This window comes from Balaenoptera acutorostrata, chromosome 13 (assembly GCF_949987535.1).
Source record: "Balaenoptera acutorostrata chromosome 13, mBalAcu1.1, whole genome shotgun sequence".
Taxonomy (NCBI): Eukaryota; Metazoa; Chordata; class Mammalia; order Artiodactyla; family Balaenopteridae; genus Balaenoptera; species Balaenoptera acutorostrata.
The window spans coordinates 53,376,994-53,401,004 of record NC_080076.1 but is presented as its reverse complement, the minus strand read 5'-3'; the positions used below and the strand labels follow the sequence as shown (position 1 = coordinate 53,401,004).

Sequence of the window (24,011 nt, the reverse complement as noted above, 5' to 3'; positions counted from 1 at the left end):
TGGTCCCTTCTAAGAGTACAACATAATTCAAGGCTCTTCAATCTATTTAGTTTTAAACTTACTACATGAAAGAATCTAGCTGGGAATCTAGTATAAACACTTCCACTAATTCCATTAGAAGTCAATTTATATTCATCTCTCAAATGTCCACATCTATTGTAAACGAAGTAAAAGGGCATATGTGCCATAATTACTAAGAAATAAAATTATTATTGCAAAAAAGTCTAAAAAAACTGAGATTAATTCATAGAATAGTGCTTCATTCCAATCCTGACCAAGAGAGCCCAGTTTATTTTCCTCTTCTCAATAAGATTTAAATTAAATTGCTATCAAATTTAAAAGTCCTTATAGTAACCTCATATAATACAAAGCTTTCTGAAGTAAACAGAAAAATGTACTGGGACTGCAAATTAGCCTTTACGTAATAATTTTTTAATAATTTTTCAGAAACGTTATTTGGTTATTTTCTCAAAAGCATTTTCTAAATTAAAAACAGAAAAGCACAGAATAAGCTTCACAGAGATTCTATTTTTCAATAATAGCATGGTGTACTGAAAAGATCATAGACACAGGACTCATGTCCAGAAGACTGGGTTTAAAGTCTTGGGTCAACTTACCTACTAGTTTGTACATATAGTGCTAGTCACACCACCTAATTTATCAACCTTTGTGAAAAGATGAAAACTGTACCTGTTCTACCTGTATGATACAGTTATTTTTAGGTTCAAAAGAGAAGTAGGAACAGTACTTTGTATTTTTATCATCGCAAATTTTTCTTGAATCCATTTTCTATCAGTATTAAACAAACCACTTCCCAACTAATGGGAATTTCAGAGTACTAGCAATAAATCAAAAAGTGCAATTCTTTTATGGCTTACATTATCTATATCATAATATTCTTTAAAACGAGTTTAGATAGATCTGTACATAGTTGAGAAGAAAATACTCCTGACAACAAAAGGTCATTTGAATCTTCCCCTTTTTATTAGTTTATATTTCAAATTCCCTAAAGCTTCTGACCATTTGACCTATCACCCAAACCAGGACATTTTTTAGAGTAAATGGGAGCCCTGTTAATAGTTAAGCCAGAAGAACAGACATTAACCAGAACTGTTGCTGGTAAGCCAGGGCATATGGTCATTTTATGTAAGTGTACTAGATTTGGGAAGAGGAATTCTATCTATCCTAAATAGTCTGCAAAAACAAATTGTCCCAAAGGGTGAGAAGTTAATTAAAACATAATTTAATTTCACTATTCACTTCTAATACTTCCGATTATAACTTAAGTAAAATAGAAAAGTATTGGCTAAAACCAAAGGCCTCCTCTAAGAACTGAATTTTAAACGTAAAATATTTTTGGATCAGTAATTATCAAAGCTTCCTTAACCTTAGACTGACATATGGATTAGGAAAAGCAAAATGTCATTATTTTTTAAAAAGTCTATTTTTCTCAAACATAGTTAGAATAAGAAAAAAATGGAGGAAAAAGTCAGCCAGTGTGTTTGAAGACATATCTGCAATTTGTGAGGCATGAGTACATTAAAGATCACAACTATTTGCCAGCAGTGAATAAATTCATTAATTCATAGATGGAAAAATTACCATTTAAGACGTGCATCATTATTTTTTTAAGTGGACAAAGCAATGAATATTAAACGTGTTTGCTCCTGTGAACCCATCAAGGAATGCTTTAATTAATAGACTCCAAGTGTCAGTGACTTGTTCCTACAGTTAACTCTTCATAATATTTTCCATTTACATTACTGTAAATATTGTTCCCACAGTTTCCATCAGGGCAGCATTATACATATGTACACAGGACAATGTTGTATAGAACTACATTTACCGGATAAAAAGATAAAGATTGGTTTTTCAAGATTCCCAAAATACAATCCACTTTTCCACTCTACAGTCTTAGGGATCACTCTTAAATTCTTTTATCATCTCTGCAGCGGTTAAGCTCTGAGGTTCTTACAAATGCCAGTGTTACAGAAAGGGCCTAAGGGCTATCTAACAAAATTCCTATACTTCATTAACCTATACTGCAGAGATATGAAATACTGCCCAAGCAGCCACTGTATACAAACTGATGACCTGGAAGAAAAAGATGCCTCTTTCCATTGACAATAAATAGCAGATCATTAACATCCTGGATCAGCCCACCATCATTTAAACCTATGCCAATAGGCAAGCACACAGTATACTGTATAAGACTATTTATCAAGTATAAAGTGATAGTTCCTAAATTGGGAAAATTATATAGCTAATAAAACTTTGCCCATTGCTGATGTGAAATGAAGTAGCTAAGTACTTAAAAACACAAACTACTTTAATAGTTTATAAAGGGAAATGAAGAAGGTATATGTAGCCATAGTGATAATCAAAATAAATAAAGTTTCTCTACCTAAGTTGGAAGTTGGCTAGACTACATGAGGCTAATTTTTCTAATCAGAAAGCAATGTATAATCTTTAATGTCTTTTATAAGCACTTTAATGACCACCTAAGACTGTCAAAAGAAAAACTGTGATACTGACACCCTCCATGAACGTTAAATATATCTTTTAAAACAATTATAAAACTGCTCAACCTAACTGGAATCTCAGCACCATCGACTCAAATCATAAAACATTTTGGCACTTGGGGCAAGATCACTAATTGATGTGTACCCCTAACCCCAAACAACACTTAGTAATTACTGTAAACAACTGTTTAAAAATTAAATCATGTTCATTTAGGTTGACACAAATTTTGACAGCATAATTTTCCATTATGTTAATACTTCTCTCCCCTCTTATCCCTCTTTATTATTTTTATCTTTCTCTTATTATCTCTTTTGTTCTGCTCTTAAAGTAGTTCTGACTGTAGGTATACAGCTCACTCCAGTTTACTAGTATTTTGTGTTCGTATTAAAGGTGCTGGACATTATTATGTAAATAATCATAATGGGTTTAATCACTAAATTTTTTGCCTGGGGATACAGGCAAAAAATTTGCTGGGAGGGGAAGAGAATGGCATGATGTGTAGAGTGGGAGAGAGATGGGAAATGCCCAGCACAAATAACAGAAATAGCCTTAGAGTAGGAAACAGCTCCATAGGAATCAGCTCCATCTTGGTTCTTCAGGTAAATCATGTAACCTCATTTGTTCATTATATATGCTAGGCATGTTTTGTGCCAATATGGTAGCCACCAGCCACATGTGAGTTTGAGCACTTGGAATGTGGCTAATCCAAATTGAGATGTCCTATGAAGGTAAAATACACATCAGATTTTAAAGACTCAGTATGAAGAAAAATAATGTAAAAGGCCTCATTCATAAATCTGTATATGGATTACATGTTGAAATGATAATATTTTAGATAAATTAGGTTAAACAAAACATATTAAGTTAATTTCACCTGTTTCATTTTACCTTTTTAAATGCGGCTAAGAGAAAATTTTAAATCATACACGTGGCTTTATTGGGTAGTACTGTTCTAAGACTCTCTGATAAGAACTAGGAATACCGAGAAGAATGAAGAAAGCACAGTCTCCGCTATCAAGAAACCCCTTGCAGCCTAGCTGGGTAAGATAAAAGATATAAACATAATTACAATATAATAGCATTAAATGCAGTGATAAAGATACATATAGAAGGGTATGGGAGAATGAGGAGGGCTATTTGTGGAAGGGGGTAGGAAGAAGGGGTGAAGAGAGACATTAAGGTAGTCTCCTGGAAGCTGCACTACCTGAGCTAAGTCTTAAAGGATAAGTAGAAAGGGGGTGAAATATAAAGGATCTGGGCGGAGGTAATTTCAAGAGAAGAGGATTGTATGAGCCAAGACAATGAAATAGCAAAGAGCAGGAAGGAGGAATATAAGCAGTCTCCTGTTTTAGAGGGAAAGGATAAGGTGCGGGGTAGAGGTGCAAGGTTAAGAAGGGCTTCTTTGACATTTTAAAGGGATTGAATTTTAATCTTTAGGCAATTGAGAGCCACTGAAGGGTTTTAAACAAGGGAGTGCCAAGATCAGAAATAATGGTTGGGCATTCTGGCAGCTGTGTGGAAACTGCATTTAGGTGCAAGATTGGAAGCATAGTCTAGGTAAGAAATATCAGGGCCAAAACTAGGGCAAAAAGAGTGAGGATGGATAGGAAAGCACTAATTCAGAACTCTATTTTGGAGGTAACATCAGTAGAATACAGTGATTGACCTGTCCTGACTCCATGGAAAGGGGGTTGATATTATTCTAAAGTGATGGGAAGACCCTGGCATGTCTTAAGCTAAGGGAGTGTCATGTTCTGACTTAGGTTTTAAAGAATCATTCTGACTGCTGTTGGAGAATACACTGTAAAGGGAAAACAGTGTAAGTAGAAAGATAGTTGATTAAAAAAAAAAAAAAGGGAGGCTATTGCTGCAGAAGAGGTTTAAGTTGATGGTGGCTTGGCCCAGGGTGGATACAGACGAGGTGATGAGAAGCAATTGGATTAGGGTTGCATTTTTCTCTGCAAAATGGTATTGCCTAATTCACAAAGTTGAGAAAGGAAAAGGAAAGTTCAGGAAGATCACACTTGTTGAGTCCCATTGTCTTATTTAACCAAGAGGTGAAGGTGTCTGCTGAGAGTGAGAATACTGTATAGAGGCTTGAGGAAAACAGTGAAGGTTTGGAAGACAGCAAAGGAAACAGAAGGAGCTAAATAAAGGCTATTTTAGAGATTAATTGGTGCCCTATATGAGGTCTGAAACCATGTAATTTTAGCGATATCAGTCTAACCTGTTATGTGATTTTCCCGTCACAACCCTCAGCTACCCAGCTGTAGGAGGTAAGCAGATTGTATAGAATGAATCAACAAAGAGTTTCAGTTGTAAAATGGCTTGAGTTAGATGATTTCAAAATCTACATAGTTCCAAAATTCTACAGTTCTAAGAATCCTAGAGTTTTTAGTACACAATTTTTCTCATTGTGGTTAAGTGTACATATATAAAAGTTACCATTTTAACCATTTCACCACACAATTTTTAAATTGAGCAACCTAACCAAGGGCCTCCAATACGTATGCTAGGACATTAAACTCCCAACCCTCAAGGTGGCAGTGCTGGGCCTGAGGTGGCTGGAATCCTAGTTTCTGTTGCCTCTGGATGGAAGCAGTCTCATTTTTTAATCACAATATGTAATACAAGTATTCTTTTACCAGGTACTGAAAAAGTTTGGGAAGCATTGTTCTAAGCCATAAAATTTGAGAAACCCAGTATTACAAAGAGTTCAAAATATCTGCTTCTCTGTTAAAGAAGTTTTCTCATAGGACTTCATAATTTATATGTAGGTCTTAAGGCTCCTTATTGGAGGCAGATATCTACACGTATGCCTACTGTTTCCACCGTTAAAGTGATTATCATAAAATCCCATAAAGAGAATCTAAGAATTTAGAATGGATTCAAAGATATTCTCCGCTTAAATGAAAGAGATGAATCCCTAAAGGAACGCCCAATTCATTCATTTTACACGGAGACTGACTCTCTGGCAAGCACTGGGTTAGTTTCTGGTGATAAAAAGGTGAACAAGACATGGTTTTGACCTTAAGAAACTTAAGAGTCTAGGTGAGGAGACAGAATTAATTAAATAAATAATGAAAACTGCAATAAGTGTCAGATAGGAAGGTACAGAGCACATAGTGCTATAAGAGGATCTGATAGAAAAGACTAAAACAAGATAAAATTTGGAAGTGAATGATACTTTAACAGGGTAATGAAAGTTCATCAGCTCTCTTTTTTAAAGATACCAACGTTCCTACAGCATTGCTAGGATGGTACATAAACATCCTGTTATGTCCACTCGCAAGGAGTAAGCTGTGATACTCATCCCTTAAGGCCGGGAATGAATGAGAAAATTATTTTACATTTTATATCTATGATTTCCCAAATACAACTCTACTTTTTAAAGTTTATAATATCCTCTGTCTTCCTCTCAGGTCTTATAAGTATTAAAGAAAAGTACTGAACTGGTTTAAAAAATATTATGATACTGTCTATTCTGTTTATTTTCTTCAACTTCATATATTTAGAATTTCTAACGTTAAAACGCTTCTTTTAAATAGGAAATATAAATAGGAAAATATACTAACAATTTGAATGTTTATAAACGAACAGCCACATAAAACGTTGACTTAAAAAAATTACCTAACAGCATGTTGTTCCAATAAATAATGCGTCACTTCTTATTCCGTCTCATTTCAGGTTCGTCAGAAACTTTCTTTAACCTGTGCAAAATATACATCGTTCATTTTGCTACGCGGCCTCGCCACCCAGTCCCGTCAGGTCGCATCACTAAACTGTAGGTAAGAGCTACCAGCCGGAAAGCTACGTTAGATTGATCTGTATCCCTTCCCTCCTCAGTTAACTTTTACTTTCCATCTGGTACAGGCCGCTCCTACGTGCTTTCCCAGAAACGGGCTTAAGTCAGACACATTGATCACTTCTTAGGAGAACGTAAAGCTCCGCAGACAGAACAGCGTGAGCTTTCTCCGGGCCCTCTCAAAAACGCGGTGGTGCCCGCCAGCTCTCGGAGCCTCTTCTGACGGCTCAGAGGAGGAGCTCCACTCTCCAGTTACCGCCCAACGCAGTGGGACTCAACGCCGACCCAGCTCCTCCGCAGCAGTCGTGAGGTGCGCCACCTCGCTCCGCGGCGGGAGGAGGAGGAAGAGGCGTGACGTCGCGGGAACTCCCACGCGACGTTGCGTGACGTCGCGCGAGGTCCGGGCGGGGCGAGCGGAGCCGGCGGCCCTCGGGCCCTCCCCCAGCGCTGGAAAGCGCGGGCTGCCCCAAGGGGGCGGCTTGGCTGCTGGCGGTTTGGCAGATTAGTGAGGGAACAAGCAGAAAAGCGAACGGCCGTCTCTTCCCCGCTCCAGAGCGTGCTCGCGTTCCTGCTGGGGATTTCGAGAACCTCGAGGCAATCTTGCCGTGAGTAGAAGGAATCTCTTTCCCCGACCCAAAGCGCTGGGTCCTAGCGGGCTATTTCCGGTCTGGAGCTGCCGGCTGACCGAAGGCGTTTGGACCCGGGGTGGGGATGGCTGTATGGCTCTGGGGCTGAATCTGAGGAGTCGGCTGCAGCCGGCCTAAACTCCGCGGGAGGTAGACCGGATTGCGGACGAGCCAGCACTCAGTGCTGTTCCCTAGTCTTCGCACCAGCTGAGAAGTTCCCTGCTGGCGCCGGGCCCGCCACGCGCATGCGCCGACTTGCGCCTGGAGTCGCCGCGCGCGCTTCCGGCGCCGGTCGTGCGGTTTGCTGGGGGAGCGCTTTGGCAAGGGCGGACCGCCAGCCCTTCGCGGCGCGGGAGGAGGCTGATGCCTAAGGGTCCTGGGATGGGAGCCACTGGACCTCTGCTCTGCTCGTAAGAGCAGCAGTCAGAGTCCCTATTCAGTTTGTCCAGGGCCCTTGTGTGAACTGAGGAGCGGCTCTTGCCTCACCTAAGAATGTGTGTGGTGTGACAGGAAAGAAATCTTCTCTTGAGCACCTTCAGTGTGGTGGTTTATGGTTTACACTGCAACAGGAAGCATAGAAATGTGTTAAATTTTTGCAAACTGTTGAGCCCAGGATGCAACTTGAGAGGCGAGATGCACATTTTTGAGAAATTATTCGTGCAGCGAATAACGGTTCAATATCAAAAGAAATGGCAGCAAAAAGTGCTAAGCATGCAAAATAGATTGGAAAGGGTTTTAACTTTTGAGTTGATGTGGAATACAATATATTGAATCAAAAACTGGAAAACACTCTGAAATATTCTTGACTTAATGAGCATCTAGCCACACAGACGCACACACTGTAAAAGAGCAAGAAAGATGATTGGCATAACACGAGTATCTGAACTTAGTATTGATAAATTGTTATGTGGGGGGAAAAAAACATTTAACCTTTTTATTACCCCTGAAGGTAGATATATTTATTAAAGGAAGCTTATTTTACACTATTGGTTTTAAACTATTTAATACTAAAATATACAATTTTAAATTGTTCATTAAAGTAACTAAAACTTTGTTTTGAACTTTTTGATTAATAAAGATAGTTAACTTTTTTTTGGTTTTTTTTTTTGCTTAGAAGTATTTTGGAGTTCATTGGCATCACAACTTGAGTTGCAGCGGGGACGTGGCCGTAGTAGCCGTGTCCTAGCGATGTGACCTTGGGCGAGTCACTTAGTCTCTTAAGCCTGTTTTCTTCAACTCTAAAATGAAATTAATAATATCAGTAGTAGCTGTTTTATACAATTGTGAAGATTAAATTAAAAGGGAATATAAAACAGCACACTCCACTTAATAAATGGTGGCTTTTATTGACAGTAGTATAGACCCATTGATTTATCTTTTAGAGTTAATACATAGTTGAATACAAGCCTCTTTAGAAATTAAAAATAATTTCCTAATATTATGTAAAATCTAGTACTTGTTCAATTTTCACTGATTATCTTTAAAAAAAGTATAATCACAATTTTTGAAAAGCTTAATAAATGTATTTTTATTTCTGTAGTGCTTTATAGTTTACCAAGTGGCTCTGCACATAATATTGCTCCCTTTAGACATGCCATTGCTTATCTTAGCCTCTTCATCAGAGACCTCAGGAAATGGTTAGTAAAAGACACTTAAATCCGTTTGGGCACTTGTTAGCAATGGTAAGGCATTGACTAAGAAGCTGGATGTGAGGGTTAGTAGACTTGTTAATCATTTTATTTTATTTTTTTAGTAGTAGCTAGTTAATGGTTTCAGTTTAAGAACACATATTAAAATATTTATTAATCCACTTGAACTTAATAGCCTGTTGCTTCCTTCAGGGGCTACACAAATAATAAACTTAATCATTCACCTTTATTCTGAGAGACACAAAATAGCTTTACCCATATTTGCCTTGTTTTTAGATGTTTCTGTATTCATAGATCTTGGCTGTGTCTGTATCTTGCTCACTGATTTCATTGTTATGAGAAAGCTGTTCAGATACTCGTGTTATGTCAATCATCTTTCTTGCTCTTTTACAGTGTGTGTGTCTGTGTGTCTAGATGTGAATGCTTATTAAGTCAAGAATATTTAGAGTGTTTTCCAGTTTTTGGTTCAATATATTGTTGTATTCCATATCAACTCAACAGTTAAAAAAACAATACATTCTTTTAGAATGTGGAAACAATACTGACCATGAATGATTACAAACCTCTCTATATCATAATCCTTTCAACTTAACATAATGTAGGTAATTACTTCCTCATAGGTGGAATAAGAAAAAATTTGCCTGAAAGTGTAGCTTAACTTAAGGCCAGATAACTGAAATTGGGGCTTTTCTCACCATACTCGTCTTTTTTCCTCACTTCCACCCCCTCAAATTCTGAAGTGATTGATCATAGGTAAATAAGGAAAACTTGAGATCAGCTGCCTGGGCTTGAAGTAATACTGATTTCAAATTACACAAAGATAAATGCAGAATTCACTTATGTTGCAATCTGTTGTTTCAGGTATTTGAACTGGCCAAAGACAACTTCAGACCTGTATAATGTAACAGAAAAGGTCAGAAAACATTAGGCAGTAGAAGCGTGAGCATATTAAGTAAGATGAATGTCTCGGGAAGCAGTTGTGGAAGCCCTAGTTCTACAGATGTATCTAATGACTTTAAGGATCTTTGGACAAAACTAAAGGAGTATCATGATAAAGAAGTACAAGGTAATTTTTTTCTGAAATACTTCGTAGCAGTATTCTCCTGAGACTATAATAGTAATAACTAATTTTTATGACAGTTCAAAGATCTCATTTTTAAGGGACCTTTACTATTCCAATTTTGGGAGATTCATTTTTATGGTTGAGTTGTTGCTTTTTGACTACAGACAACTACCACAGAATGTAGCTCTTGCACAGCTTGTAGTTACTTGTGGTAATATGTATGGTGTGGTGGAAGGGGCATAGAAATTGTTGACCGAAGATCTGGATTTGAATTCTAATTTCATTTATGTACTTGCTCTGTGATCTCAGCAAGTTACATAACCTCTAAACTTAATTATCTTCTGTAAAATTATTTGCAGGATTGTTTATTGAAATAAAAATACTACCTAAGTCATTTGACAAACCTTCAGAATTTGTGTCTCAGTGCTTAGGTTTGCCACCAAGCCCTGAGACCCAAAAGTAAATGGCAGTTTGCCTTCAAAGAGCCTGCAGTCTGGTAGAGAGAGAGTCATGTGAACAGATAATTAACAGTATAGTGAAATAAGAGCTAAAAGGTTTATATGAAATGCAATGAGCATACAGAGAATTGAGCTGTTGCGGTTAGGTTGAGTATATAAATGTTACATATGATTGTGTTAAAATGTACTATTAAAAGCTAAACTATTAAAGCTAAACTCAAGGTTTGATAGTAAGCCTTAATATACCTATCTAATTCTGTGACTTTCATGTAATACATTTCCCCCATGTGTGGGAAATGCTTCATATTACATTTGTTTCTTGATTACCTACTGCAACCATAGGTTAATACTACAGTGCTTTATAGTTTTTTCTTTTCCCCTCAGTTGAATAGCTTTCTCTTTTTTTAAAATTGAAGTATAGTTAATTTACAATGTTGTGTTGGTTTCAAGTGTACAGCAAAGTGATTCAGTTACACATATATATACATATATATATTCTTTTTCAGATTCTTTTCCATTATAGGTTATACAAGATGTTGAATATAGTTCCCTGTGCTGTATAGTAGGTCCTTGTTGTTTACCCATTTTATATATAGTAGTGTGTATATGTTAATCCCAGACTCCTAATTTATCTCCCCCACCCCCGCTCCCCAGTCCCCTTTGGTAATCATAAGTTTGGTTTCTGTGTCTGTGAGTCTCTTTCTGTTTTGTAAATAAGTTCATTTGTATCATTTTTTTTGGATTCTACATGTAAGTGATATCATATTTGTCTTTGTCTGGCTTACTTCACTTAGTATGATAATCTCTAGGTCCATCCATGTTGTTGCAAATGGCATTATTTCATTCTTTTTATGGCTGAGTAATATTCCATTGTATATATGTGCCACATCTTCTGTATCCATTCATCCATCAATGGACATTAGGTGCTTCCATGTCTTGGCTATTGTAAATAGTGCTGCTATGAACATTGAGGTGCATGTATCTTTTCAAATAAGAGTTTTCTCCTGATATATGCCCAGGAGTGGGATTGCAGGATCATATGGTAACTCTTTTTAGTTGTTTAAGGAGCCTTCATACTGTTTTCATTTCCCTAATGATTAGTGATGTTAGCTTTTCATGTGCTTATTGGCCATTTGTGTATCTTTGGAGAAATGTCTATTCAAGTTCTTTGCCTGTTTTTTAATCATATTGGTTTTTGTTGTGGTTGAAGTTCTTTATATATTCTGGATATTAATCTCTTACCTGATATATGGTTTGCAAGTATTTTCTCCCATTCTGTGAGTTGCTTCTTCACTCTGTTAATTGTGTCCTTTGATGCATAGAAGTTTTTAATATTGATATAGTCTAATTTATCTACTTTTTTCTTTTGTTGCCTGTATTTTTGGTATTATATCCAAGAAATCATTGCCAGATCCATTGCCATTAAGTTTTGCCTTGTGTTTTCTTCTAAGAGTTTTATAGTTTTAGATCTTATGTTTAGGTCCTTGATCCATTATGAGGTGAATTTCATATATGGTGTAAGGTAAGGGTATAACTTCATTCTTTTGCTGTGGATATCTAGTTTTCCAGCACCATTTGTTGAAAAGACTGTCCTTTCCCCATTGAATGGTCTTGGCACCCTTCTCAAAAACCATTTTTTTGAGAAGGGGACCAAGGCTCTATTCTAATTGGTCTGTATGTTTGTCTTTATGCCAGTACCATATTGTTTTGATTATTGTAGCTTTTTATTAAGTTTTGAAATCAGGAAATATGTGACTTCCAACTTTGTTCTTTTTCAAGATTGTCTTGGCTATTCGGAGTCCCTTGAGATTTCATATGAATTTTAGGACATATTTTCCTATTTCTGCAAAAAAACATTGTTGGGATTTCAATAGAGATTGCATTGCATCTGTAGATCACTTTGAGTAATGTTGACATCTTAACAATATTAAGTCTTCCAGTCCATGAACATAAGATGTCTTTCCTTTTTTAAATTTCTTTCAGTGATGTTTTGTAGTTTTCATCATACAAGTCTTTCATCTCCTTGGTTAAGCTTATTCCTTATTTTGTATTGGCTGCTCTTGGATGCTATTGTAAATGGGATTTTCTTAATTTCCTCTTCAGAGTGCACGTGGTTAATGTAAAGAAACGCCACTAATTTTTGTGTGTTGCTTTGTGTCCTACAACTTTGCTGAAAGTGTCTATTTCTTAATTGTAGTTTTTGAATTCTTAGCTGAGAAAAATATTAGAAACTCTTTAATTTTATTATGAAAGGTTGGAGTTCAACTACATCTACTACTTCACTTGCATCTGTTACTGCTCTATTATGCTCATTCTTTGGTAGATTATTCTGATGCATGTTTCCATTAAAGCTCTCTTTCAGCATATTAGGATTGCTGATGCAGTCAGGGTACATTAGTGTTCGGTTAGAAATCCAGGTGTCAATGGAGTTATTATTGTTTTATCCATTTTTTTTTAAATTTAAACTTTTTTTTCTAAAATTGTGAAAACACAAAATAAACAGCAAAAATTTACCCTCTTCTCCCCACACACAAACAGGTAACCACTTTTATTATCTTTTGTGTGTGTATTCTTCCATTTTTTTAAATTTAAAGTTTAAGACTTTTTAATTTTAGGAAATATTATACATTTATAAAAGTAAAGAGAATAGCATAATGAACTCCTATTTACCCATCACTCAGCTTCAGCCATTATCAGTACACAGCCAACCTTGTTTTACTTATGTTGCATTTGCATCTTTATCCCTCTTCCACTCAGTTATTTTGAACTTTCTGACATAATTTCATCTATAAATACTTCAATATATTCCAGTAGTCTTTTTTAACAAAAAAATGCCATTATTGCACTAACAAAACAAATTCTTTAATGTCATCTTATACCTATTAGATGATTGTGTTCAAATTTCCCCAGTTATCTGAAATGTCTTTTTATAGTTGGTTTGTTCCCATCTGTATCTAGAAGAATTCTCCATGTTGTGTTTGATTAATATATCTATTGATTATTTTCAGTGTAGTTTTAGTTTATATTTCCCTTATGAATGAGGTTAAGCATCTTTGCTTATGCTTGAGGGTGATTTGTATTTCTTTCTCAAGAACTGTTTATATACCTGATTATTCTTTGGTAGTTGGCCTTTTCCCTATCAATTGATAGGAGCTGTTTATATCTGAGGCAGATTAGTTCACTTCAAATATTTGAAAGTTTAGAAATTCAAATTTGTTGTTAGTGATAAAGATCTGATTTTTAAGTGACTGTGCTTGTGGTCATATGTTCAGGGACAAATAGGAGTATTTTACATTAATTCTGCTCTTCATTTGACTACACTGTTTTCCCCCAGAAAATGTAGTGTGAAACATTGAGGAAGTATTCTGAGTTTTAGTATTCACTTGCTATTCATTCAGTGAGCAGTTATTGAATTATATGCTGGGAATGGTAGCAGTTGCTGAGAATACAACAGTGAAGAAGACACAGTAGGTTTTGGGGGCATTGTATTCATTCTCTTTAGGAAAATATTTATACAGTATAGTTATATAATGAAATGATAGCAAAAATAATCCAGATACAAGATATTCTGTCTTGTATAATGGCTACACTGATAATAACAATGTAATCAGCTACGTGCACTTTTAAAACTGCAAAGGAATAATAACATCTCCCAACTTCTGTTGAAGAGAAGCCATATCTTCCTCTTGGTTTATAATACTGTGACCCCAGCATGTAAGTTTACTAATAGGAATAGTTTCAAGTTTAAACTATTATAGGAGATATACACTATAAAAAAGCTTATTCTTTGTGACCTGGAGGTAAAGCAAATACAATATCTTCAAATGATTTAAATAGGACCAGATGTACTTGAGTTTTTATTAAACATTTAACAGAGAAGAATTAGCATTCTGCCATCTTCAAGTATAAGGTTAAATTCTTTATCCTTCAAATGATTACTTTCCGTTGTCTTATAACAAGACATTAAAATTTTAAGAAGATCATTAAAATTTTATTATGCAGAGTCCCTATCTTACTCATCTTTCTACCTGCATTTCCATAGGTAAAAGTACTTGGCACATAGTAAGAAATTAGTAAATGGTATCTGAATGAATTGCATAGTTCAACTGCATCAATGAAACATTTTCTTGAACATAAGTTTTTAAAATCCCATAATATATGAAAATCTTAAAATTTTATATCTCTAAAACCCTGAAATGCTTTACTACCCATTTACTTTAAATTTTCATTTTTAGATGATACTGTAGAAAGTTGAGAAAAGAAAAATAAATCACCATTTTATAGGAATGGCATTTGTTTATTCTTTCCTAGTTTTAAAAGAAATGCATATAGATTATTGTATTGTGTTCAGTGTACATACTGTTTTATATGTGACTTATTTTTTTAATCACATTAGGATTTTTTTTAATTAATTTATTTATTTATTTTATTTATTTTTTTATAAATTTATTTATTTATTTATTTATTTTTGGCTGTGTTGGGTCTTCGTTTCTGTGCAAGGGCTTTCTCCAGTTGCGGCAAGTGGGGGCCACTCTTCATCGCGGTGCGCGGGCCTCTCTTGTTGTGGAGCACAGGCTCCAGACGCGCAGGCTCAGTAGTTCTGGCTCACGGGCTTAGTTGCTCCGTGGCATGTGGGATCCTCCCAGACCAGGGCTCGAACCCATGTCCCCTGCATTGGCAGGCAGATTCTCAACCACTGCGCCACCAGGGAAGCCCTAATTTATTTATTTATTTATTTATGGCTGTGTTGGGTCTTCGTTTCTGTGCGAGGGCTTTCTCTAGTTGTGGCAAGTGGGGGCTACTGTTCATCGCAGTGCACGGGCCTCTCACTATCGCGGCCTCTCTTCTTGCGGAGCACAGGCTCCAGACGCGCAGGCTCAGCAATTGTGGCTCACGGGCCTAGTCGCTCTGCGGCATGTGGGATCTTCCCAGACCAGGGCTCGAACCTGTGTCCCCTGGATTGGCAGGCAGGTCCTCAACCACTGCGCCACCAGGGAAGCCCTATGTGACTTATTTTTGTGGTTATTTCATTACTTAACCAAACTGCTTGTTTTTCATAATCTTCATTTTAGAATTTTTTAGGCATACCCATTTAAAACTGGGACAGTTTTATTTTTTAGGCTCCTAATTTAACAGGGATAAAGTATTTGGCAGCTTTCTTCCTCATGTTCATTGGTGTTTCAGGGTCTTCAGGAGACCTCTATGATAAGGAAGCATCAAGAAAATAAATAACATATTGTTTGATAAGAACAACATGCCATTCGTCAGATTATAGAACATATAAGACTCACAAATATTACATAATGGATAATTTTTTTTTAAAGTGTGTGCTTCTCACGGCCATACTCTTAGTAGCCATCACACTCTCAGGAGCATTAGTTTATATACATGGAAAAACTTTAAGGGAGGAATACAGCAGTTCTTCATGATTTTGATTAATATATATGTGCTTTATGAATGGTAGATATTGGATATATGTTTGAGCTGATGAGAGACGATAACTTCCGGCATATTATAATATATTGATCAGGCTACTTTTACCAATTTCAAAATCACTTACAGATTCTTCAGTTTTAAGTGATCGCGCATTATTTTTTAAAAATTAGTATGTTATTTAAAAACATCTTGGTTGGGCCCAGGCAAATTTGTTGAAAGGAAGACTTTTTTGACAGTCCCTTGTCAGTGTGTTCCAGATAGTTCCATATAAAATTAGATCCTGTGACTCTGTGATAGCATCAAAGACATGCCTAAAGGGTACTTAATTTTTTTTTTTTTTTTAAGTAGAGGATCCACTTGGAGAAACCAGTATAAGAGGCTGTTTGAAAGACGTCAAACATGGACTTGTCCAGACTTTGCAGGTTTTGAAGTATATATAGGAATCAAAATTCAGTCATTGCTTTTAAAACTTCATGCCAGGTTAAAAAAAAAAAAAAAAAAGGAAAAGAAAAGATACGAAGGTAGTACTTGAGTTACATAATTTTTCTTAGATACACATAAGAACTTAAATGCATCTGAACTTGTTTGGATACAATTTTTTTTTTTTTTTTTTGCTTTTAAAATCCCTTTCAGTATCAGGTTTATTATTAAAAAGCACAGGTAATAAGATGGAATTTAGAATATTTTTCAGAATGTCACCATTTTAATAAATGGTTTCTGTCCATGCTATGGTTTACCATCAACATCTCATCTAGTAGTATTTTCTATATCTGGTAAATAAGGTAATCAATTTCATAGAAAACTAGGCAGATTTTTGAGGACAGAGTTGGAGCCCCATTGAAGAAACGGAAAGTAAAGAGGCTCTAATATGACAGGATAAATATTTTTTGATTCAGTTTTGGATTGCTCCATTTATTTTCTTAGATGTTTCATCAAAAATTCCAAAAACATAACATTTATATTAAGACTACACAAATTAACAATGAAAGGAGTTGCAAGTAATTTTGGTCCATAACATCAGTGTCCTACTCATTAAGAAAGGCTAGTCATCAGGAAAATGCAAATCAAAACCACAATGAGATATCACCTCACACTTGTCAGAATGGATATCATCAAAAAGAACACAAATAAGAAATGTTGGCGAGGATGTGAAGAAAAGGGAACCGTCATACACTGTTGGTGGGAATATAAATTGTTGCAGCCTCTGTGGAAAAAAGTATGAAGGTTGCTTAAAAAACTGAAAATAGAACTGCCATATATGACCCAGCCATTGTACTCCTGGGTATATATCCGAAAAAAAACAAAAACACTAATTCGAAAAGATACATGCACCTTAATGTTCATAGCAGCATTATTTGCAATTGCCAAGATACGGAAGCAACCTAAGTGTTCATCAACAGATGAATGTATAAAGATGTGGTGTGTATATGTACTCAGCCATTTAAAAAAAAAAAAAGGACTACTACTCAGCCATAAAAAAAGAAATTTTGCCATTTGCAGTAACATGGGTGGACTTAGAGGGTATTATGCCAAGTGAAATAGACAGAGAAAGACAAATACTGTATGATGTAACTTATATGTGGAATCTAAAAAATACAACAAACTAGTAAATATAACAAAAAAGAAGCAGACTCACTCAGACTCAGATACAGAGAACAAACTAGTGGTTATCAGTGGGGAAAGGGAAGTGGGGGGCAATATAGGTAGGAGATTAAGAGGTATAAACTATTAGGTATAAAATAAGCTACAAGGATAGGGACTTCCCCAGCAATCCAGTGGTTAAGACTCCGCACTCCCATTGCATGGGGCTTGGGTTCGATCCCTCGTACGGGAACTGAGATCCCACATGCTGCACAGTGCGGCCAAAAAAAAAAAAAAGGATATATACAACACGGGAAATATAGCCAATATTTTGTAACAACTATAAATGGAGTGTAACCTTTAAAAATTGGGAATCACTATATTGTACACCTGTAACAATATCAACTATATTGTCAATTAAAAAAAGAGTACTATCATTAACTCTCACATGTTATTTTCCATTTGTGTTAACATAAATTCGATAATATCCACAAAAAATTAATTTACCCATTTTGAGATAATTAAATCTTAAGAGTAAACTAAGCACACCTTAAATATGGCTGCATCTCATAAAGGCAAGTGTCTTTACTTTGGAGTTGAAATAATTGATTTGGCAGTTACAGAAATACTAGTAGTTGTGTTTTTGGTAGAAGCTTAATTATTTGAGCTATATATAAAGCCACTATTTATCAAGAAAAGTGTTATTAGGCTTACAATTTATAATTCAGAATCATAAATAACTTGTTGTACAGTGACAGTACATACATATATGGTTTGTTCTGGGTAGCGAACGAGAATGAGTAAAAATTAACATAGCAATGATTTTTATTTTGATTATCACAAATTGAATTCTTGGCTTATTTCTGAATTCTTATTTAAAGTTGTTTCTTGTATTATGTGACTACACACATGGGCCCTTAATTGTTTCATTTCTTTCAAAATTCACATACACGTTATAAGGTTAATTGTAGCGCAGCGCTTTTGGTCTTTTGAGCGCTGTTTCCTCATTAGGTGTCTCAGGTTGCCAGTGTTACAATCCTAAATACTTTTTTGAACAGACTACCTGTTCATACAGGAGCTGCATTGTTGTATAGCCTCATTCCTTCCGATGGGTGTGGAGCAGGATTAAAGCACACTTTATAGGGGTTCTAATTGTGGATGCCTAATTGACTTGATGAATGGCAAATGCTAAAATTTAAACACACATACATACACATACACACATAAACCTGTTTCAGGGCTGATCTGCATGACAGAACAAATGCCTCACAGGTGTTGAATGCTTACAAGATAAAAGAGTAGTCTTTACATATTTCCCAAGAATTTTCTTTTGAAGTTTATAAGGATTTTCTATCTCATTGTTTCTTTTCTTAAAATGGTTTATGGCAATAATCCATTTCATCTTGGGTGCACTTTTCACTTCTAAAGGCAGACCTGAGTTTTAGAGTCGGCCAAAATTAAAAAACAAGAAAATCTAACAGCAAGTAAATTTTCACACACTTTGGGAAGGGTAAAAGAGAGTGAAAAACTGCTGACTCTAGTCTTTGGCCTAGTAGGGTCACAAGTTCTTTTCTTAATTCTTCAAGAATGATTTGATGCTTTACTAAGTACTTTAAAGGTCTTGTGAGTTTGTCCTCATTACCTGAAAAAGAAGGAAGCTTCTCCAGCTACGAACTTGACAGATGGAAAGATTTTTTTAAAAAATCAAAAGATCACACCAGTTTTTAACAGTGAAAAAATAATGTTTCCCTTTATTATAATAATTTGTATTTTAACAGTATTCCAACTCTTAGGGCAAATATTTTTCCATAATTTTTTTTTTAGCTTTTCATTTTGAGCTTATTGTAGATTCACACTGTAGTATATACCCTTTACCCAGTTCACCCCAGTGGTAACATCTTGTATAACTATAGTATAATAGTACAACTTAGAAATTGACATTGATACAATCTATCAATCTTATTTAGATTCTGTTACTTTTACATGCCCTCATTTGTGTGTGTGTTTTAATTCACTAACATGTGTTGATCCCTGTGACTACCAAGGGTCCTTAAAGCTACTCTTTTAAGTCCCCAACCACCTTCCTCCCACCTCAACCCCTCCAGCTTCTGGCCACCTATAATCTGGTCTCCATCTCTATAATTTTGTCATTTTAAGAATGTTATGTATGTGGAATCACATAGGGTGTACTTTTTGGGTTGGCTTTTTTTTTCCAACTCAGCATAATTCCCTTGTAGTCCATCCAGGTTGTTGCATATTTTAATACTTCTTTTCTTTTTATTGCTGAGTAGTACATGTGGTAGAAGGATGTACCACAGTTTTGTTTCATTTTGTTTTTTTTAACAGTTCACTCATTGAAGGACGTTTGGGTTGTTTCTGTTTTTGGCTGTTATGAATAAAGCTGCTGTGAACATTTGATTACAGGTTTATTCATAACATTTTATTTATTCAAATTATAGGCCATAGAAATGAGGGTAAATGTATCATATCAGTTGGACATTTCCTAGAGGTGAAATTTGAGATATAGGGCAAAAGTATAACTAAAAAATTCTCCAGGGCCTTTATTTTTCTATAATAACTGGATTTCCTGGCATTAAATCCTTACCTCTTGGGCAATAAGAAAAGGTGACTTCCCATTAGTATCTATATGACTTTTAATTCATCCCTAGTCAGCACCATGGAGGGGGAGATTGTGGAGAAATGTATAGGTCTGTTTTCTAAAACTCTTACTTAGCTAAATGATGTTGTTCAGACAGATAATGAAAAATCCTGTTCTTAGAAGTGACAAATTTATTAATGTTTCTATACAAATTATATGGAAAGCTTTTCTAAATGTATAACTTACTAGAAGCCATAAACTACCAAAGACAGTCAATCTTTAATTTTTCATAAATTAGTTAACTAATAACCATTTATTGGGGATTAATTATGCCCCAAATAAAAGAAATTCTTAAGTAGATATAGAATTTTTAAACTTTCTAGGCACTATTTTTAAAAGTGAATATAATATCCACAAGTGGGAAAATTGTAGAATAGTAAAAAGATTGGTTTAGGAATCTAAAAATGTAAACACAGAAGTTTTTCCCCCCTTTTAATAATCACATTGCAGAAAATAGCATAGAGAAAATAGAGAACCAAATAGTTTAGTGTTGCTAAATAGACTTATTCTTTTTTACTTAATGATTTTAATAGCTGTGTATTATTCTGTCTAGTGGTTACATCATATTTTACTTAAACTCGTCCCTATTTTAAGCATTTTATATTTCAATACATTGTTCAATATTCTTTGTGACTATCAGTTTCTCTGTAGTTTGGATTATATTCTTAGGTTAGAATCCAAGATGTGGGATATTGATGAAAAAGAGTCCCATTATATGTCACTAACTTGCTTTCCAAAAGAATTGTGCTAATTTATAATACCTCCTGCAAAGCATGGCAGTGTAGTTTTACAACACTTTTATCAACACTGGGTATTAAAATTTTTATAATTTTGCTAAGTAATTTTTTGGGTTTGGATTTATATTGCTAGTGGTGTTGGATGTATTTTCATGTTTGTTTAATGGTGGGTTTTCTCCTTTTAATTATTGTTTGTGAGACTGAGGAATGTCACTCTTATTTTGTTCATATCCTCTCTTGCAGTCTCAATGCTCATCAGCCTGCTTTCGTAACAATAATTACCCAAGTCCCATAGGCAGTGGTCTTCTATTTTGTATCAGACGCAATTAAAATTAAAAATACATATAACACATGTAATACATATCTTGAGCTAAAAACAGTAGTGCCTTATGTTAAGTACTTTTTTGTAAGCAGTTGTGTTCCTAGTCCAGGACTTCCTGACACAATCTATTTTAATCCCAGAAGATTTGAGCCTACATAAGCACTATTGCTGTTAGCAAAATACATAGGCTATGCCAGAACATAAACCTTCATTTATAGTGAACTTCTAGTTAATATGCTTGCCCATGCTATTAGGAAGTAACTCACTTTAGGTGGAGAAAATTTCATTCTATTTGGCTGTCATACAATAGACTAAGAGCAATAATGTTGCAAATACTCTTTTGTGACCTAAGGGTGCAAGTGAGGGAAATACACTCTTCAAACTAATGGAACCTGGCTCATTGTTCAGAGGCCAGGCTCAAGTAACTTAATAGTGTAGCATTAGATTCATAAAGAAACTTAGATTAACTGCTTTCGAAATGATAAAATGTATAAATAAAATACTGAGGATTTTTTTCTTTTTCAGGTTTACAAGTAAAAGTAACCAAACTGAAAAAGGAACGAATTTTGTAAGTATCAGCATATATAACACTGATGTCTTATTTATAAAGTAATTGATATTGATGTCCTATTTGAATTCAATGTTTTATTTATAAGGAAGTTAGCTTTATTTAGTGTGGACCTTGTGTAGTTGACAGCGAGTTATTCAAAATTCTAAAGGAAAAAGAATAATTTTGAGTATAGCCTTAGTTAATATTTGCATATATTTATATTTTAACATAATTTTCATATGTGTATAATCTTTTTCCTTAAAATATTTATTAAGATGGAAACTGATCTATAAATCATTTTGATCTGTTAGTGGCATTTTTTTCTCAACTATGATTAATACCTGGAATTTAAGATGCTACAAGATGGGGAGCAGGATAAGTCTGGGATTTCTAACTCATATAAGAAATGGGAACTAAATGGATATTCTGAGACTCCTTTTTTTTTTTTTTTTAAAGGATTTTCTTATTTATTTATTTATTTATTTGTTTATTTTTGGCTGTGTTGGGTCTTCGGTTCGTGCGAGGGCTTTCTCCAGTTGCGGCAAGCGGGGGCCACTCTTCATCGCGGTGCGGGGACCGCTCTTCATCGCGGTGCGCGGGCCTTTCTCTATCGCGGCCCCTCCCGTCACGGGGCACAGGCTCCAGACGCGCAGGCTCAGCAATTGTGGCTCATGGGCCCAGCTGCTCCGTGGCATGTGGGATCTTCCCAGACCAGGGCTCGAACCCGTGTCCCCTGCATTAGCAGGCAGATTCTCAACCACTGCGCCACCAGGGAAGCCCCTGAGACTCCTTTTAACTAATTTGAAATTACCAGCAGTTCCCCTGAATTGTTTTGGTTATTAAGCCCAGAATCAGATCTGATTTTCTAAGTCAGGAGCAGATTTTACTCGTGGTTCTTTAGAACTTCTGCATTCAGGAATCTGAAACAGATGGCATAATAGAGTATTATTACTCATAACAAAAATTAATATCATTGTGACTAATAATAATTGCATTTGCTTTACAGTATATACCAATAGGTCTCAGTTCCTTCATATTCCTAAAGCTTCCAAGACTGTAACCAGAAGCTGGAGTTACCAGCCACTCATCAAAACACACCTCACTATTTTTTCTATTATAATCTGAAAACAGAAATTGTGAAGTTTTCCATTACACCTGTAAAGTCATGTTTGGAAGATGACCTAGATACAGAAATGAGAAATCATAAATTTTTAAAACAGTTTTTTTGAAGAATAATTTTATGATTCTTAATTACTGACACTTTCAAATGCTTTGCATGTTGAAAAGGTACCTGTTCCTACCTTAAAGGTGTCATTTAAACATTTAAGTTTAGGATGTATATCTTATTAGTTGATCATATTTTCTTACTGTGAGACCAAAAAAACACCAGAAGTGACTTTTATGGTAAAGAAGATGTATCCTTTCACATAGAAGGCCCAAAGTAGGGAGATTCTAGGACTGGTTATCACTTATTTCTATCTTTCTTCTCTGCCATCTTTAGTGTTCAGACTTGCCCTGTTAGTCTTGACTCACTGCAGTATGGCAAGCTGGCTGTCATCATTCTAGTTATCACTTGCACAACATCTTTGTGTCCTTTTATTTTTACTAATTATAGAAGTTTGTCAGGGCTTCCTTGGTGGCGCAGTGGTTGAGAATCTGCCTGCTAATGCAGGGGACACGGGTTCGAGCCCTGGTCTGGGAAGATCCCACATGCCGCGGAGCAACTAGGCCCGTGAGCCACAACTGCTGAGCCTGCGCGTCTGGAGCCTGTGCTCTGCAACAAGAGAGGCCACGAGAGTGAGAGGCCCGCGCACCGCGATGAAGAGTGCCCCCCCACTTGCCGCAACTAGAGAAAGCCCTCGCACAGAAACGAAGACCCAACACAGCCAAAAATAAATAAATAAATAAATAAATTTATTTAAAAAAAAAAAAAAAAGTTTGTCAGAAGCAGCCCCCAGCAGACTTCCTCTAACTCATTGACGATGTTCATTCCTAAATAATAGCTGGCAAAGAGAATTGAATTAACATGATTGGCTTACACTAATTCTGACACTACTTTATATGTATTCTAGGATTAAGTGAATGAGTAAATATATTGTTGATAAGGAGGCTTTTCCTCAGTGGTGAAATTTTTTTTGAGTGGTTTGAGATTAAAAATTATGAAATACACTTATTCTATTGTTTTCATCTTCACCTTTGTTTATAGCCCAGCTAGTGATGGTTGCTACAAGCGTTGTTAATCAGCAGATGAGTATGTACTATCAGTGACTTGGTATGCTCATTTAACACATACCACACTAAATAGCTAATTACTGTTTGTTGGAGTTATTCTACAAATCTCCTCTTTTATATATAATAATACTGTATAGGAATTCTTGTTCCCTCTTACCATTATAATACCCAAAGTATAATATTTTGGAGTTGATCAGTAGTTAGACAGTGAGCTCTTTATATTGTACCTTGGTTCAGTGTAGGAAGTAAATGACCTTGTAAATCCTAGATTAACAACCATTGATTAGAATGACATCCTTTAGAATCAAAATGTTGGTCAGTTTTTAGAAACATTGTGTTTGCTATTTGATTTTACATTTTAAACTACATT

At 35.5% G+C, this 24,011-nt stretch overlaps 1 protein-coding gene and 1 long non-coding RNA gene across 6 annotated transcripts in view; one reads left to right on the top strand and one right to left on the bottom strand.

Moving 5' to 3' along the window:
- The first annotated feature begins 6,710 nt into the window (after positions 1-6,710).
- RBBP8 (RB binding protein 8, endonuclease) overlaps positions 6,711-24,011 on the top strand; it is an 82,214-nt gene continuing 64,913 nt past the window's right edge. The window contains exons 1-3 of one of the 2 annotated variants that reach the window (XM_057526398.1): positions 6,711-6,933; positions 9,465-9,669; positions 21,385-21,427. In XM_057526398.1, the coding sequence (XP_057382381.1) occupies positions 9,561-9,669; positions 21,385-21,427 (152 nt within the window). In that variant the 5' untranslated portion in view covers positions 6,711-6,933; positions 9,465-9,560. The remainder of the gene's footprint in view (positions 6,934-9,464; positions 9,670-21,384; positions 21,428-24,011) is intronic. The other variant, XM_007197628.3, reaches the window with a different exon arrangement.
- The window catches only part of LOC103008829 (uncharacterized), a 163,377-nt gene continuing 160,815 nt past the window's right edge, over positions 21,450-24,011 (bottom strand). For all 4 annotated transcript variants that reach the window (XR_009005024.1, XR_009005026.1, XR_009005025.1 and 1 more), the window contains exon 6: positions 21,450-22,329. This is a non-coding gene — a long non-coding RNA (uncharacterized LOC103008829). The remainder of the gene's footprint in view (positions 22,330-24,011) is intronic.